The 15745-nt window shown below is 52.6% G+C and overlaps 2 protein-coding genes across 6 annotated transcripts in view; one reads left to right on the forward strand and one right to left on the reverse strand.

Moving 5' to 3' along the window:
* The window catches only part of RANBP10 (RAN binding protein 10), a 57493-nt gene extending 44300 nt beyond the window's left edge, over positions 1-13193 (forward strand). For 3 of the 5 annotated variants that reach the window (XM_050311166.1, XM_050311168.1, XM_050311169.1), the window contains 7 exons: positions 1375-1483; positions 2378-2526; positions 2707-2902; positions 3597-3721; positions 4543-4688; positions 5158-5269; positions 7290-13193. In XM_050311166.1, coding sequence (XP_050167123.1) covers positions 1375-1483; positions 2378-2526; positions 2707-2902; positions 3597-3721; positions 4543-4688; positions 5158-5269; positions 7290-7420 — 968 coding nt within the window. In that variant the 3' untranslated portion in view covers positions 7421-13193. The remainder of the gene's footprint in view (positions 1-1374; positions 1484-2377; positions 2527-2706; positions 2903-3596; positions 3722-4542; positions 4689-5157; positions 5270-7289) is intronic. The other 2 variants (XR_007628419.1, XM_050311167.1) reach the window with 2 other exon arrangements.
* A 637-nt stretch (positions 13194-13830) lies between these two features.
* CCL17 (C-C motif chemokine ligand 17) lies at positions 13831-15531 on the reverse strand. Its single transcript, XM_050311460.1, has 3 exons — positions 15278-15531; positions 14554-14659; positions 13831-14161 (listed from the first exon to the last, which is right to left on the reverse strand). Exons 1-3 carry the CDS (start codon positions 15342-15344, stop codon positions 14071-14073), a joined length of 264 nt encoding a protein of 87 aa, XP_050167417.1. The 5' UTR covers positions 15345-15531; the 3' UTR covers positions 13831-14070.
* Between the last annotated feature and the right edge of the window lie 214 nt (positions 15532-15745).

The following is a 15745-nucleotide window of genomic DNA, read 5'->3' on the forward strand; positions in this document are numbered from 1 at the left end:
CTTTGATTGGAGTCCTTTGCTGAGGCTGTTGCAGCAGGGGCAGTCCCACAATGACAGGGACCCAACACATCCCTCTGGTCTGACTGCAGCTCCCAGAGCTCAGCACTCTCCCAGTCCCTCTGCACGTTTCGATTTCAGGTAACAATTTTCACATACTGAGGGTTTTTCATATTCACAGCCAAGGTGTTTAGCTCACACTGGGTGAAGAATTCATATTGGATCTGTTTTGGTTACTGCTGTTTCCTGCCACGTGGCTCATCCCTCAGCTTGTAAGGCAGAATTCCTGCAGAGTAAGGCCCGCAGCTTTCCCCTGCTGTACCTTTATTTTAAGCTCTCCCATTCACGGGCTCGGACTGCAGAGTGGCAGAACATTGGTGTGCTTTCTGCATTCTCCTGGCTGTGGAATCCCACCCTGTGCATTGCCCTTCCCTTTGTGAACTGCTCCTCCTGTGACTGTTACGGGTCAGGAGCATTGTGCTCTCCATACATCGGCGTGTGCTTAGCCAGCATTCGGGTTCATCTGGGGACTCTGCTTTTTAAATAACTTGTAGTTGCTGCCTGTTAGTGCTGATGGGGCTTTGTGCTTTCCAGGTCATGCATTATGCAACCCTGACCCTGGCCAGAGTGGGTTTAACTGGTGGAGCCTCACGGAGGCACCAGAGACGGTGCAGCTGCCTGTGCCTGAGGGCAGGGGACAAGGCAGGCAGAGGGAGGGAACACACAGAGCTCCGATGCTGGGGCTTAAATAAAAGGTGTGAGGAAAACACAGATGGGAAAACAAAAAGAAGGGGAGATGTGAAAGGGAATGGCACCTGTGAGAGCTGTCAAAAGCAGCCAGACTTAAAAAACGGCCGTGCAAGGAAGAAGCAGAGGGAAGTGAGAGCTCTTGTGTTGGTCTGAGAGCCACGGCTTTGGTTCCAGCTTTCAGCTTCCATAACAAGCTAATAGACACTGAGAACTGGGAGCCAAGTCATTGCAGTTTATTACTGGGGATTGATAATGAGGATTTACCAGGCTGGGCTTCCAACTGCTTGTGGTTAGCAAAAGCCACAGCCTTACTATCAGAACCTCTGCTTGCAAAGCACCTCACAGGCCATTCAGAAACTTCCCTCTTTTTTACAAGGAGTGCTGGAAAAACAATGCAGTTTTAGTTTTAAGTCCTTTTGGTTTTATCTTTTCTCTTTTTTTTTTGCTGCTAACAAATCCTCCCTCATTTTCACATGATTTTCCTCACCCTCTCCGTAATAAAATGCGGTCCCCAGTTCTCCCAAGCCCTTGTGCCAGGTGGGGAGCTGCGTGGCAAATACGAGACAGCCCTTCTGGCTGTTCCTGTGGGCTGGTCCTGTGTGTCACCAGGTGTCCCTTTGCTTTCAGGAATACAGAAGCTAGTATTAGCAGGCAGAGTGGGAGAGGCTATAGAAGCCACCCAGCAGCTCTATCCTGGCCTCCTAGAACATAACCCCAACCTGCTCTTCATGTTAAAGTAAGTATGAATGGCTTTATACTCCCTCCTCCTGAAATGTGTAGGTGCAGGAGAGAAGAGGCTGCCCAGACATCCAGGCCAGCTGCACACACTGCTCTGAATTCCAGCTGAGATCCATTTGGGAGTCCTTTGCGTAGTGCTTGTAGCCCTTTTGTTGCTGCTCAGACCCACTATGGCTTTGCCTCATGAGGTCAGGCAGAGTTGGGTGAATTTTAGCCCTGCTGACTGCCAGAAACTCCCTGACAAGTGGTCTTCATTTGACCTGTGGAGAACTTGCATTGCTGGAGCAGTGGCAGTCACTGTGAAGGTTCCTAGAAAGGCTGTGTGGGGTAAAGTGTTCCAGTTCTCCATCTGTACAGAGCAGCTCTCCTCAGCCTTCTGAGACATGAGGACGGTTCCCAGTAAAGCTAAATGAGGAACTGTCCTCACTGTCACTGAATTTTTTACTCTTTCTTCTCTATTTTCCTTTGGCCACCAGTGTTTTTAGGTTGATAAAGTAGAGAAGGACAGATTTGGTATCTTCCCTCTGAAAAAAAAACCGTTCCACTGTTGAATTTTGGAGTACCTGCAGAGGAGCTGGAGGTGAAAGCTGCAAAGGATCAGTTTCTTCTTAGCACAGTGGAATTAAACTTGCTTTTTGGGAATTTCTCAACATTTATTATCATCAGAGTTGCAGTTTCTGAACTCCTCCTTCCTGTAGCTTTATCAGGGTACAGTACCCACTGCCCTCACAGTATACAAAGGCGTCAGGAGTCTGAAATGTCCTCTTGAAAGCCAGGGAGTTGAACCCCTTGCAGTTTCTAGGAGTTCCCTGCTCAGGAGCTGGGGAGGGCTCAGTGCAGAGCATCCTGGCTGTCACGCAGCCCTTCCCCTTGTCCCCTCCTATGAATGCAGGTGCCGGCAGTTCGTGGAGATGGTGAACGGCACGGACAGCGAGGTGCGTTGTTTCAGTGCCCGCAGCCCCCGGTCCCAGGACAGTTACCCCGGCTCCCCCAGCCTCAGTCCTAGACACGGATCAAGCAACTCCCACGTTCACAGCACCGGTAAGTGCGTTCTCCTCATCTGCCAGAGAGGAGAGCGGGTGTCCAAGGTGGATGTTACTCCGTGAATTGCTCCTTTCCCAGCTGAGATGATGCAGTGTTAGCGTGTGTGTCCATTGTTGAGCTCACAACAGAGTGGTATTGTCAGTCTGGTCTCATTTGTCTTCTCTTCTTGGCTTTCAGGAGCAGATAGTCCAACCTGTAGCAATGGAGTCATGTCCACAAAAAGCAAACAGAGTCACAGTAAATACCCAGCACTGAGTTCATCATCTTCATCTTCCTCCTCCTCTTCCCCCTCATCTGTGAACTACTCTGAGTCCAATTCTACAGATTCTACCAAATCTCAGCAGCACAGTAGTACGAGTAATCAAGAAACCAGGTATTTTTTTCCCTCTGGAGATACCTGAGTGAGGGTGGGATGGTGGGAAAGGGTTCAGTCTGCTTTCTGAAGAGCTGGAAGGTCATCTCTCCTGCCCCTTTGAGCACTATTAGTATCTACAAGGCCACTACGAGTCCCAGCAGCCACAGACCTGTTCCAGTTTCCCCTTCTGTGGCTCAGGCTTGGAGTTTTATCTCATTAGGAATATTATGATGCTCCTGTTTCAGACACCAAGCTGCCCCATTACACTGCTGCCTTGGGAGCCCAACGTGATAGTTTGTCTAGACACTCTAATCAGTAGTTATTCAGCAGTCTCAGTCACTCTGCTGTCTTGAACATTTGAGTGTTCTGTATTGCACTCTTTGCAAGGACTGAGGGCTTAGCCAAGATTCCCCTCCTGTGCAGTCTGTCAGTGTGTTATCTGTTGTCTGGCTGCTGTTTGCTGTCCCAGGGATGAACACCTCCTGAGGGGAAAATGCAAAGCACTCTGCACCTGGAATTATGACAGGCACTTTCAGAGCAGAAACCTGCACCAATTTTTGCTGCACTGACTTAGACCATCTGACTCCCTGCAGTCCAGCTGGCACCTTTCCTGGTCTGCTGGCTGTTGCTGGGCACCATTTGGCACCTGAGCTCTTAATTTCTTCCCTTTCTAATTTAGACATCTAACCTTTCTTCCCTCTTTTCACCTCAGTGACAGCGAGATGGAAATGGAGGCTGAGCATTATCCCAACGGAGTCCTGGAAAACTCATCCACCAGGATAATGAATGGCACCTACAAGCATGAAGAGATCCTGCAGACAGATGAGTCCAGCATGGGTAGGGCCTCAGGGGCAGGAGGGGGAAAGGGAAATAGAGCTTGGTATCCAGAGTTAAAACTGTGATTGGATAGTGGGGAGTGGAACATGAACTTTGGGCTTCTTTCCCCACCCAGTGAATGAAGTTCTCAAGGTGCCTGTTTCATGGGGAAAATTAATCTGTCCTGGAACTAAAACTAGGTGTGGCTTTTCATTAATTAATGGCAATGTTGTGGAGCAGGGAGAGCAGTAGGAGTCAAAGGTTTGTTCAGTGCTGGTCATGAAATCCAGCTCAGAGCAGAAGTGCCAGCTGGGGAGTTGAGCTGGGTTGTGCCTCAGCACAGCTGGTCCTGTTTGTGGGTGCTTGAGCCAGGAGGGAGAGGATGAATCAGCCACACTTCCCTTGAAACTGGGGATTCCTCCAGTTATAATGGGTCTTGTGGTCAATACTAGGAAGCTGGTGGTGTTGGCATGTCTGCCTGAAAGTTTTCTGAGTGCAGGATTTGTTGAACCAAGGGATTGCTGTGTTGTGTGTGTTGTATCACACACATGAAAGGGTAACACAGCTGCAGGTGCAAGTTCCTGGGATTTCATCAGGAGACCTGATTTCTAGGTAGTCCTCAGGCACTAAACTGAGCTCAAATCTTTCCTGTGCTTATCAGGCACTGTGGAAAGCCCACTGCTGGCTGCTGTAGTGCAGGAATCACAGAAAGCTTCCACTGGCATAAACTTAGAGCAGCCACCTGCTCCAGAAGGGGAAGGAGTTTGTGGGTGTCATGACACAGAGTGGGCATTGTTGAGGAAATAAAGATGACTGTTCCTTCTCCACTGCCTTTCCTCCAGAAGACAGCTGTCCCCAGAGGCAGCTCTGTGGAGGGAACCACGCTGCCACCGAGAGGATGATCCAGTTTGGACGGGAGCTGCAGATCCTGAGCGAGCAGCTCTGCAGAGAGTATGGGAAGAACACCGTGCACAAAAAGATGCTTCAGGTAAGCCTGGGCCTTTGTGCTGCACTGCAGCAGTTCTCTGGGCCAGGACTGGGGGTGTGGGTTCCCTTGCAGACCCTGGGTAGCCCCCACTTCTGCACCTGCTGAGGAAGAGGGGGCCTGCGTGGGGATCGGAGGTCAAAACATGAACGTAGAGCATCTACACCCGATTCTCAGCACAGGAGAGAAGAACTACAGCTCCTGCATGCTCTTCTTCTCTCCAGGTGACACTCTGCCTGCCTTCCTGTGCTGGCTCCCCTGCCAGGTGGAGGGGGCACCCTCTTTAATCCACTCTCTTGATGGCCCAGGGTGGTCCTTTGCTGCCAAGAAGAAAAGGGCCATTTCTTTTCAGGAGGTAGGCGCCTGTCACCGTGGTGATGGCAGGAGGTGCCCCAGCTGATGGACTTGGCTGTTCTGCTGTGTGTTTGCAGCCTTGCAGGACCTCACTGTGCCTCTCTGTTCTCTCCCACAGGACGCCTTTAGCTTGTTGGCTTACTCAGACCCTTGGAACTGCCCCGTTGGCCAACAGCTGGACCCCATCCAGAGGGAACCCGTGTGTGCTGCTCTCAATAGTGCTATATTGGGTAAGATGTGGTTCCTGAGGGAGCTGTTCCCCCTGGATACACATGCTCTTGAGAACTGTCCTGTGGTGGGCAAGCCTGTGAGTGTTGGGGAAAGTTCCAATATTCTTGTGTTCAGCTTCAGCCTCTCTTTCTGTTACTGGGGACTGTCAGGGCAGTGATGCAGGAAGGGGGGTGGAAGGGAAGCCTGCAGAGAATGAATCCCCCTGAGAAACTCTTCTTTTGGATCCCTTCTTTGCATCTTCCTCAATGCTCCTTCCAGGGATGCTCTTTAGGATTTTCCTCCCCTGCTTCCAGAAGAAGCCAAGATCTCTTTGATGTTCTGAACCCACCGGAATCATTTTGCAGGCGTTACCAGAGCTCTTTCCCATGCTGTGTGGGTTGGCAGAGTTCAGTCCTGGCATCATCCTGCTTTCTGGGAGGGGATGCAGTTGCTCTGTTGCAGCACCTTGGGAGTGAAGCCGTTTCCCGTAGTGTTGGCTCTGAAGCAGAGGGGAGCCATAATTCCAATTACCTTTGAGTTCATGCTGGATATGCAGGGTTAAATGCAGACAGGGTTTACCTTCCCTTCAAGCACTGCCTCTGTGTGTTCCCATCCTCTGCTATGGCTGCCAGATCCCAGAGAGCCTGGTTCCCTGCAGGCCAACACTGGAACTGGGCAAGCCCTGTTGCTCTTTCCCTTACGGTCTTAACTGCACTGAGAGGACCCTGCTCTGTGCAGAGATCTGGTTATGGGTTGGTTTTCTTCAGCTGTCAAGGCAGCTCCTCTTTTTCTGATCAGCTTTGCTCTTTGTGTCAGCAGGATGGTTGGATCCAGGTATGAACAGTCTGTTGCCCTCCTCTGTGTCCTCAGAGCTGAACATTTATGCCTGTGCTCCCATTTTCCTTAGACAGGCATGTTTCATGGCCCCACAGCTTGTTGTCATTTGCCCCCCTGTCTTGAGCTTGGTGTAGTAAATGCAGTGGCCTGCCATGATGGAAGTCTTTGCTGCCATCAGTGTCTTGCTGTGCTTTTACTGATCCTCCTGGCATCTTCAGCTACAGAAAAACCCATGGTGGAGAAATAATGAGGTTATGGCCTGCCACCAGTCTGCAAGAAAGGGATTGATTCGTTCTAGGCAGGACCAGATCATGCCCATGCTGTGTCAGTGCCCGGGTAACTTTGCAGGACACTCCCCAGTGTAGGTTAGCTCAGCCCATCCACAGCACCAAACACTGTCACTGGACAGGTTCTCTGTCTTGGAAACCCGTGCTGGGCTTCTGTGCACAGTCTGGCTCACTGTGCCCAAGAGGATTTCCTGGGGGGTCTGTGCATCTCACACTGAGTGTGCCAGAAGGAGATTTAGAGATTGTCTTCTGGGGGAAGGAACAGCTGTTCTGACTGACTAGAGGAATTACATGTTTTGGGAGGGAGAGTCCCTTCCCCTGGCAGTCAGCAGTTGTTTGTCAGTGCTTGGGGAGCATGGACAAGTCATTGAGAGCTGTCACCAGGGAGACATGAGAGATGGTGTCTGGACATGCTTCATCACACAGGTCACAAGGCACCTTGTCCAGCTCAGCTGAGGGTTCCCTCGTGCTTGCACAGCGAACACGCCGGTGTAAAGATGAGGGATGAGTGAGTGAGTTTGTGCAGGGCTTGGGCTGCTGTGTAGTGTGAGAGGTGGAGAGCTTGCCTCTCACTTGGTGCCAGTTTCTCCTGCCTTTCCTTATTCTTCCGTGCTCCGACTCCTCGTGCTTGGAGGGTTTTCTGGCAGACACCATCAGCAGGAGCTTCACTGCCTTGTTGTTGCTCTGGCCACCACAGCAGCACTGTCTCGAAGGCCCTGCTGAGCTGTGGGACGTGTCATGGGTGGTGGGGTCCGTGCAGGAGCAGCAGCAGCACAGAGCCAGCAGAACTCCAGGAGCAGCTTCCTTCCAGAGCCAGCACCTCCTGCCAGGGATGCTGGGCGGGGACTGAGAGGGACCCGAGTGCAGGTGAGCCAGGACAGCCCTTCTAAACGGATTTCTTTCTTTGCCCCCACAGAATCTCAGAACCTGCCAAAGCAGCCCCCGCTGATGCTTGCCCTGGGCCAGGCCTCGGAGTGTTTGCGGCTCATGGCTCGCGTGGGCCTGGGCTCCTGCTCCTTTGCCAGAGTAGACGACTATTTGCACTAACACAGAGCAGGATGGAGCCGACATCGCCGAGTGCTGCCCTTCACCCTCCGTTGCTGCCACTCTGCACCACCAACCTCGTCCGATAGCCCGACCTCCCTGCCACCGACACCACCCCCTCTAGCACACACAAACACTGCCTGTCAAAGGACTGAGTGAGTCCCTCACTGTGTGGCTATTCCTGACCCCGGGAACGACTGGCAGATCTCACCTGTGTCCCTGCCGTGGCTGCGGCTCCAGCAGCGCTCAGTATTTCGCTGGTTATTCTAATGTAGCGCCTTCTGACGTAGGGGTTTCTCTTTGTTTTGATTTTGAGTTGTTTCTCATGGTTCCACCAATATTTTATCTGGAGAGTTTTTGCCTGAGCTGGTTTATGCTGATTTACTGAGGAAGCTGATCAAGTTGGTGACAGCTTGTTCTTTTCTTCCCTTCTCCCTCCATCGTGCACATACAGCATCATCTTCTGTGTTAGTTATCTGAACTCTTCTCACAGTGGCAGTTCAGAGGGATTTATTTTTTTTTTTATTTTATTTTATTTGAATCATGTTTATTAAAAAGGTCTCTTCCACCTCCACAAAGTCATTGATGTATTTATTGCCCACAGACTCGGTCCCAGACATAACACGTCGTACAACCCCGCAGGAGACCTGGTGAGGTAGGTCCTGTCACTCACTAAAATGGGAGTTGGAGGAGCCTGGTCCTTCATGGTGCCTCTCTTAAGAGCCCAAGGCTCTCGAATTTGGCTCTGTGAGCAGGAAGAGTGGAAGACTTTGCCATTGCCTTGTGTTAGTGGTTGTGCTGTAGAAGTGTCTCACAACCCTGAGAAGTAGTTAAATGCAGCTCTCCTGGCAGCTGGAGGGACAGGACTGGTGAATATGAAGTCATCTGCCACTGCAGGTCGTGTGAGGCTGCCAGAAACATCCACGGGTGCTGCCCCGTTGGGCCAAGAGTTTTTTGTTAAATTAACAAATCCCCCTTTTTCTCCGTGTAGGAGGGCCCTGTCACTAAGACTCAGTAATCACAGGATTTCCTGCCCCCACATCCCCATAACACTGATCTAAATGAGCACTGCTGAATTTTGGAAGCATCTGGAGAAGCCTGGGCTGAGCTGTGCTCACCCTCTCAGGTGGGATGTGCCAACATCAGCTGGTGGGTTGGGGTCAGTACCAGCTTTGCCAGGCCTGAGCCACTCAGGAGAGAGCAGCAATGTTTCTTTAGGGATTACTAAGATAATTATTGAAGTTTCAGGCCCAAAAGAGACCAGCAGAGTTCCTGAGTGTGCACTGTTACCTGGAGAGGCTGTGGCAGCACCATGTGCTTTGCCTGCTCTGCTGTGCCATGAAGAGGTGGCAGGTTCAGCCTGGCTGCATGGCAGGAGTTGCAGTTCTGCACCAAATGAATCTGAGGTCAGTAGCTCTGGGGAGGACCCAGGGGAGCTCAAACTGAACGTGACTTTTCACTGCTGTTCACAAATTTCTTTTTTTTTTTTTTTTTTTGAAGGTTTAGTGTGCCACTGAGAAGGGAGAGTGGTGTGTGACCTCTGAGCTAGGCTGGATTTGCAGCTGGCACATGAGGTCTGAAATCCAGGCAGGACAGGGGTCAGGAGTCTCCTGCACTGCAGAAGATGACTGTGGCAGGGAACGTGCAGATGGTGTTGGAGGTGGTTGGGAACGCTATCCCTACGTTTTGGTGAAGGTGTACAGCGTGCAGAGGCAGTGCTAGAGCCGTGGTGGCCTAAGAAAACACTCAGCTGGAGGTTTGGAGATGGAGGAGATATTTCTGTCAGGAATAGCAGAGGAAGAAAGCAGAGAGAGCTCTGCCTACCACAGCCTTTTTCTAGGGAGACAGAGGCAGAGGGCTGCCCTGAACAGAAGAATTTAACTTGGACATCTGGGGCTTCCTGACAATTCTGGGAGACACCTGATGTGCCTGAAAGCTCACCTGTTGATTTTCAGCTCTGCCCATTGGCCTGCAGGTGGATATTGCCCCAGCCTGCAGTCCTTGCCTGGCTGCAGGTGCAGAGGTAACTCAGTGGACAGGTTTCAGTACCTGGCTTTGCCTTTCACGTTTGGCAACGTGCTCTGCTGTTGGTCACTGTTTAGCTGGCAGCAGTCTGGCTGCAATCAGACCTCTCATCTTTGTAGCAACACTATCTTTATTTCTTTCTGAGGTTTTTGGGTTCCTTCTCTTTGTGGTTTCTTTAAGCCAAGTCTTTTCATCTTGTGTCACAGTAATGCCCCGCTTGGTTTCCCCGCAAAGCTGTGCTGGCTGTCCTAGGGCATCTTTTTTTATTTTGGTTTCCCTTTCACTACAAAAAGAAACCACCAAAACAAGAGGTGTTCCTAGATTTTTGGTCGTTCTTGTGCCAAGAAATGCCTGATGAATGTTCCTTGGGGTTTTTTTCATTTATTTCAAGTGGTCTGGTGGTTTCACTACTGGTTTCTGCTTGTTTTGCTCAGATTCTGACTAACGTGGCCATGACTCAGTAAGGAGAAGATAAAGCATTCTTTGCAGTGTGTGGTGGGGTGTAAGGCCTGCACCTACCCCTGATTCCTAGATGGGATTTCTGACTTGCTTTTCCCAGGTTGTATTTCAAAGCCTGTTGCCTTTGAATCCCCCTGGCCTGCTCTTTGATGGTTCACGTTGGCTGAAACTTGGCTTGCATTGTTGCAGTAATTTTAAAAAAGCAGAACTAAAGTGAATTGGGGTCTTCAGCTTTGAATGTGGCTGTGCACCTAAACAGAGGCTATACCTGCAGTTCAGGAGATTACTTCTGTGAAAGCTGGAATTTGTTATTCCAAGCACCTTGAGCAGCCTGGTCACCGCTCCCAGGAGAAACCTCTTCCAGCTCTGCTGGGGCTGCAGCTCTGGGCAGCAGCCACTCCACCTGCCTTCCTCAAACTCACCACTGCAGTGAGGGCCTCTCAGAAGGGTGACCTTTCACAGGGACCTGGTGGAAACCTGTTTTTGAGGGTGGTGAACAGCAGCCCTGCCCATCCTGGGCGTCGGGTTTGAGCCCAGTGCCCTGACTTGTTAAGTGGCCTTCTGAGAACAACATTTTGGGAGCTCCAGAGCTGGAGCCTTGGGTAAAGTGTCCTTCAGGGGTTCTGTGGAGAGATCTTGATGGAGCTGGATTGCATCTCCAGGCTTTTCTCCCTGTGGAGGAGGGTTCATGCTGTTCCCCCAAAGCACTGAGTGAGAGCATCAGGAATTCACTGGGAGAACTTTGGAGTGAGGTGCACTGGAGTGTCAGGGATAAAGGATTCTGGGAGGTGTGTCCACCTTGTACACATGCTAGTCCAGCCTGTGACCCTTTTAGTGGCCTTGGATGGATGCATTCCAGTTTGTAGACATCTCTCCTCTACAGGGGGAGCCAAATCTTATTCCTCTTGGTTCCTGTTCCTCTTGGAACCATCTTGTTCCAGGTGATTCTTCTGGATGCTCCATGAGCCTATCCTAGCAGGTGTTTAACAAAAGCTAACTCAGGACTCAGAGGGTTGAAGGAGGTGTCAGATGAGCCCTCCCATGAGCAGGGAGGTCTGTTTTCCGTGCATCTTTCAGTGTGCTCTCAGAGCCAGTTTGTTTTGGGAAAACTTCTTGCTGCTGGGAGATGCAGCTGTGACTGGTGGGGAAGATGGGCCCCTCCAGGAGTACCATTCCTCGTGGTCACCTTCACCTGGATCTTCCCATATGCTTCCTTATTCCTCCTGGTTTCTTACAGTGACATCTCAACCTGTCCTCAAGCTGTGCCCTTGTTTTTCACATATTATTAAGGCATCTCTACCATTCTTTAAATAGCTTTGTTCTTGAGTCTCCCTTGAACAACTGGAGCAGCCAGAGCTGCTGGAACTCGTTCTGGGGATTGAGTGTGTAATTTTCCACCTTGGGCATCAGGGATGATGAACCATCCCCTGCTTCAGCAAAGCAAAGCAGGTTGGATCGCTGCTGTGCTTTGGTACCTGTCTGTGTTAATGCATAGCTTAGATGCAAGTTTCAGAGTTTCTTCTGCCCTGGTGGGGTTGATTGAGGAGGTGAATCATGGCAGTCAGGCTGTGGAGCAGCCTGTAAATGCTGTGAGGCTGCGTGGGGCACCACACGGGATCGGGAAGCTCTTCCCACAAAGAAGCAGAGTGCAGACTTGAGCTACCCCACAGGCAGCAGGTGGAGAGAGGGGTCCATCATGCTTCAGTCTCGAGAGAAGGAACACCTTGAGAAAGCCCTGGTCCACCCAGGAGTCCCCTTTGCAGAAGGAGCAGCTTCCCAACCCTGCCAGTGTGAGAGCATCCTGAGCGGTGGGCTGGGGAGGCAGGAGGTCTGTGGTAGAGAGCTGGTGTTGGGTCTCCAGCTGTACATGTCTGTCCCAAGGTGTTTCTGCAGAAAGACTTGGGAAGGACATGCCAGGGGACATGCTGGGTGCTGCTGGAACCATCAGAGGAATGAGTGATGGAGGGAACTGCAGTCCAGCAGTTCTTACTGGAGAGACAGAGGTGGCTGTGAGCCTTGTCCCGTCGGCTGTGGAGGGCAGAGAGCTGGAGGAAGCGCTGCCAGGGAGCTGGGAGGAGCTACAGCAGATTTGAGAGGAGAGGGGAGCAGTTGAGAACCTGGAGGCCTCTTTCCTGGGCAGCACTGGCTGCTCTCCACCATCCTTTCCTGCAACAAGAGGTGGCAGGTGATGGATGGCTCATCAAGGCATGTCTGTCCCTCTCCCCACGTCCCACAGAGCTCAGAGCCTGCAGCTTGAGCTGTAGGCTTGCCTGACAAGCCAGGGCATCATCCAGACTTGAGGAGCACATGTCCTGCCAGCTGTTTTCCTTCCAAGAGGGAGGCTTAACTCTCTCCTGCTTGCAGGAAGCCCACGAGTCCCGTGAGGGATTTACACTCACATCAACGTCACTGCAGAAGGATTCCTGGAGGCCATGCAAACCTCTGCTCCTTGCTCAATATCTCCTGGCCAGGCAGACATATTTTCTTTGGTCACTCCATTTGGGTCATGGCACTTGTTCAGACCTTTTTTTGCTCGGGAGGACTTGAGCTGCACCCTTCCTCCAGAGGAGGGGAGCACAGAGCCATTTGCCAGGCTGGGTTTCCACACAGGCTCGGGCTTGGAGAAAGGAGAAACAGCAGCAGCTCTGGGGATTACTCCAGATTTTAAAGAAAATTCGAAAAACACAAGTGTGGTGAAATCCAGACCAAGGACTCTGCACAGGGGTTGGATTGGGATCGTGTGGGTCCCGCCTGTGCGCGCCCTTCACGGCTCTGCAGCCGGGGGAGGCAGGAGGAGGCTGAGGCAGGAGGAGGCTGCTGGCACCTGAAGCTCTGGCAGGCAGCAGGGCAAGCCCCAGGACCCGCCCAGCACGCAGTGACCTCCTCTCCTGCTGGTTGCTCAAAACTCAGGTATGAAACGCTCGGCTGGAGCGTTGGGGTGCGAGGTCTCTGCAGGTTTCCCACCAGCCCTGGAGGAGCGGCCCGGGCTGATCTCCCTGTGCCCCTCCAGGCCTCTCACTGCCCTCAGAAAGGGAGTTCCTCCTCTTTGGTACAACGTTGGCTAAGTGGACATTACACAAACTGTGCACATTGGTTCAGTCTAAGCTTAGTATTTGTGAATTAAGTTATCTGACGCTTCGCATGAAAAACTTCAAAAAGGGGATTGGGGGGGGTGGTGGATTTTAACTGAGAAAAAAAACCTATGAAAATATACTGGAAATATGGTAAAAATCGACATTCTGCTGTATATTGACAGAATTATTTTTATTAAAATACACATCCATGTGCAAGAGCCGGTGTGGAGCCGTGTGCTTTGTCAGGCTGAGCTCAGAGCTGGCTGCTCGTGTCCCCTCTGACAGGGGATGTGCAATGTTGGACCAGCAGCCTGGTGTGAGGGTCTGGTGCTCCCACCCCTCCCCAGCCCTGTGAGGGGACAGGCAGCCAGGACACCTCTCTGCCCATCTCAAGGGGGTTGTGTCCTCCCTCTCCTGGCACTGTGGATATTGTTTCTCATCTCCCTCAGATATTTTGCAGTGGCCACCAGCACTTTTGGAAGCCGACAAGGCATTAAGGGTTTGGTGGATCAGGATCTTCTCCTGGAGCCCTCCACTGCTGACTCCTTAAATCTGGAGCACCTGCAAAGCCTGTGGGGCTGTGAGTGTGCTCTGAGGATGTGTGGCCTTACCTGGGGGCAAGGGTAACCTCACCTCCGTGTCCTTGACCTGTGGGCCAAGACCTGGCTCCACTATCCCCTTCCCAATGAAGCTCTCAGGAACCAGGCACAGTTTGCTCCCAGCCTGGAGAAACACGTGCTGGTGGCAGAGTTTTTTTTCAGGTCACACCATGCCCTGGGCTTGTAGGATCTGCTCCTTGGGGGCTGGAAGAATCAGGAAAAATTCAGACAGCAACTTATGGCAATGAGTCTTTATTATAAATATTTGCTCCAGTGGCACAGCCCAGCAGGGCAGGGACAGCAGGAGGAGCTTGGTTGGTTGGTTGGCTGGTCTGTGATGCTGTGAGAGCTGATCCTGCCAGGGTACAGGGCTGGCTCCAGCTGCAGTGATGGTGCCACTGCCACGGCAGCCTTTGGGGAAGTGCTGTGAGCACCATCAGCACCCAGCAGAGACAGGAGGGCTGGATGGGCGAGTGGGATGGCAGATGGATGGAGTTCATCTTTCCTTTTGAGGCGTTTCCATGGCTTTCTTCACCCAGCGCTTGTTGGGGTCAGCACAGATCTTGGCACCGCTGGCAGCCACGATCCTGCGAGGAGAAGGTGAGGAAAAAGGAGTGAAAATGTGAACTGTGAGCCATTCCCTTCCCGTTCTCCCCTCCCTTTGTGCAGCCCCATCCTGAGTGTAGGCTTGGAACCATCTCCAGCAGCCCATGCCCTCCTTTGCCCACCCCACTGAGCTACTTTCCTGCCACAGCCCCTTGCAGGCACAGGGACCGAGCCATCTGCAGGGTGGGATGGGATGGGATGGGATGGGATGGGATGGGATGGGATGGGATGGGATGGGATGGGATGGGATGGGATGGGATGGGATGGGATGGGATGGGATGGGATGGGATGGGATGGGATGGGATGGGATGGGATGGAGGAGCTGCTCCAGCTCCCCCCTGTGCAGGGTGGGAGGCAATCCCGGGGTACTCACACAACTGCAGGCTTAGGGCAGTCTATGGGGGTCTCGTAGTAGCTCTGCACGTGTCGGACGGGCTTCTTTGCATACTCGAAGCAGCATTCGATGGGTCTGATGTGGGCTGGGAAGGGAAGGGAGGAATGTTTTAAACGCCCTTGGCAGCATTTTGCAACTGATTGCATCGCCAGACAACGACACCGCAGGATGTGGAGCTGTGGAGCTTCTCAGCAGCTCCTGCAGGATCCCACAGCAGGAATTTGCATCCCTTCGTGGCAGCAAGCACGGGACTGGGATGTGGGCAGTGGTGGGGAGGGGAACAGCACAGGACCCGGCACCCCACAGCCCCTACTGCTGCAGCCACCAGAGCGCACGGTAAGGTCGGGCTGCTCGCTCTGGGGGTGAGTTTTTGGGGGTTTCCAAAGCAGGGGCACAACTTACAGGGTTGAACGTGCTCCCCAGCCCTCCAACCACTTGCTCATCCAGCTGAGTCCTGGGGAACGGCTGCCAGAGTCTCCCCCAGGCTCCTGCAGCATCTCCCCAGGGCTGGCTACACTGAAATCACCCCACACCTTCTCCATCCATCCCTGCATCCCTGATGTGCTGCCCAGGTGGTTGCTGCTCCCGCCAGCATCACCATTCCCACTCCCTGCTGGGCTTTCCTGCCCGACCTCCCCAAGGAAACATCCCCAGTGGGGACCCCGAGCCCGGCCCTGCAGCAGCGGCCCACGAGGTGCCTCACCTGTGGCGTGGTGCAGGGAGAAGGTGAGGAGCAGGGTGAGCAGCAGGACTGTCCTTGCAGTGGCCATGGTGGCTGTGTGAGGGCTGCTCCTCCGTCCTCTGTGCCGCCCTGCCCGGTGTCCGTGGCTTCGGCTCCCGCTGTGCTGTAATTTATCCTCCCCATCCCGCCCACTCTTCCACAAACTTCAGACGTGTTCTAAGAAGACCCTTCCCAGCGACAAGTGGGGGGATTTCTGTCGTTTATTTTTGGGACACATCCAGTGGCGGGTGGAAAAGGTTGAGGAGGAGGAAGAGGAGGAGGAGGAGGGCGGCTGCTTCTGCTTTCTGCGGAAGAACCGTGACGCCGTGAGGGGCTTCCAGGAGGCTGGGGGGGAACTGAAATTTACTCAGGAAAGCAGATTAAACCATATTCCCATGAAGGCAGAGAGTGTCAGGTGCAGTGCTCATCTGTTTTGTTTCTGACAGGAGA

Source organism: Myiozetetes cayanensis, unplaced genomic scaffold, assembly GCF_022539395.1.
Source record: "Myiozetetes cayanensis isolate MyiCay16 unplaced genomic scaffold, myiCay2020 scf16, whole genome shotgun sequence".
NCBI classification, from domain to species: domain Eukaryota; kingdom Metazoa; phylum Chordata; class Aves; order Passeriformes; family Tyrannidae; genus Myiozetetes; species Myiozetetes cayanensis.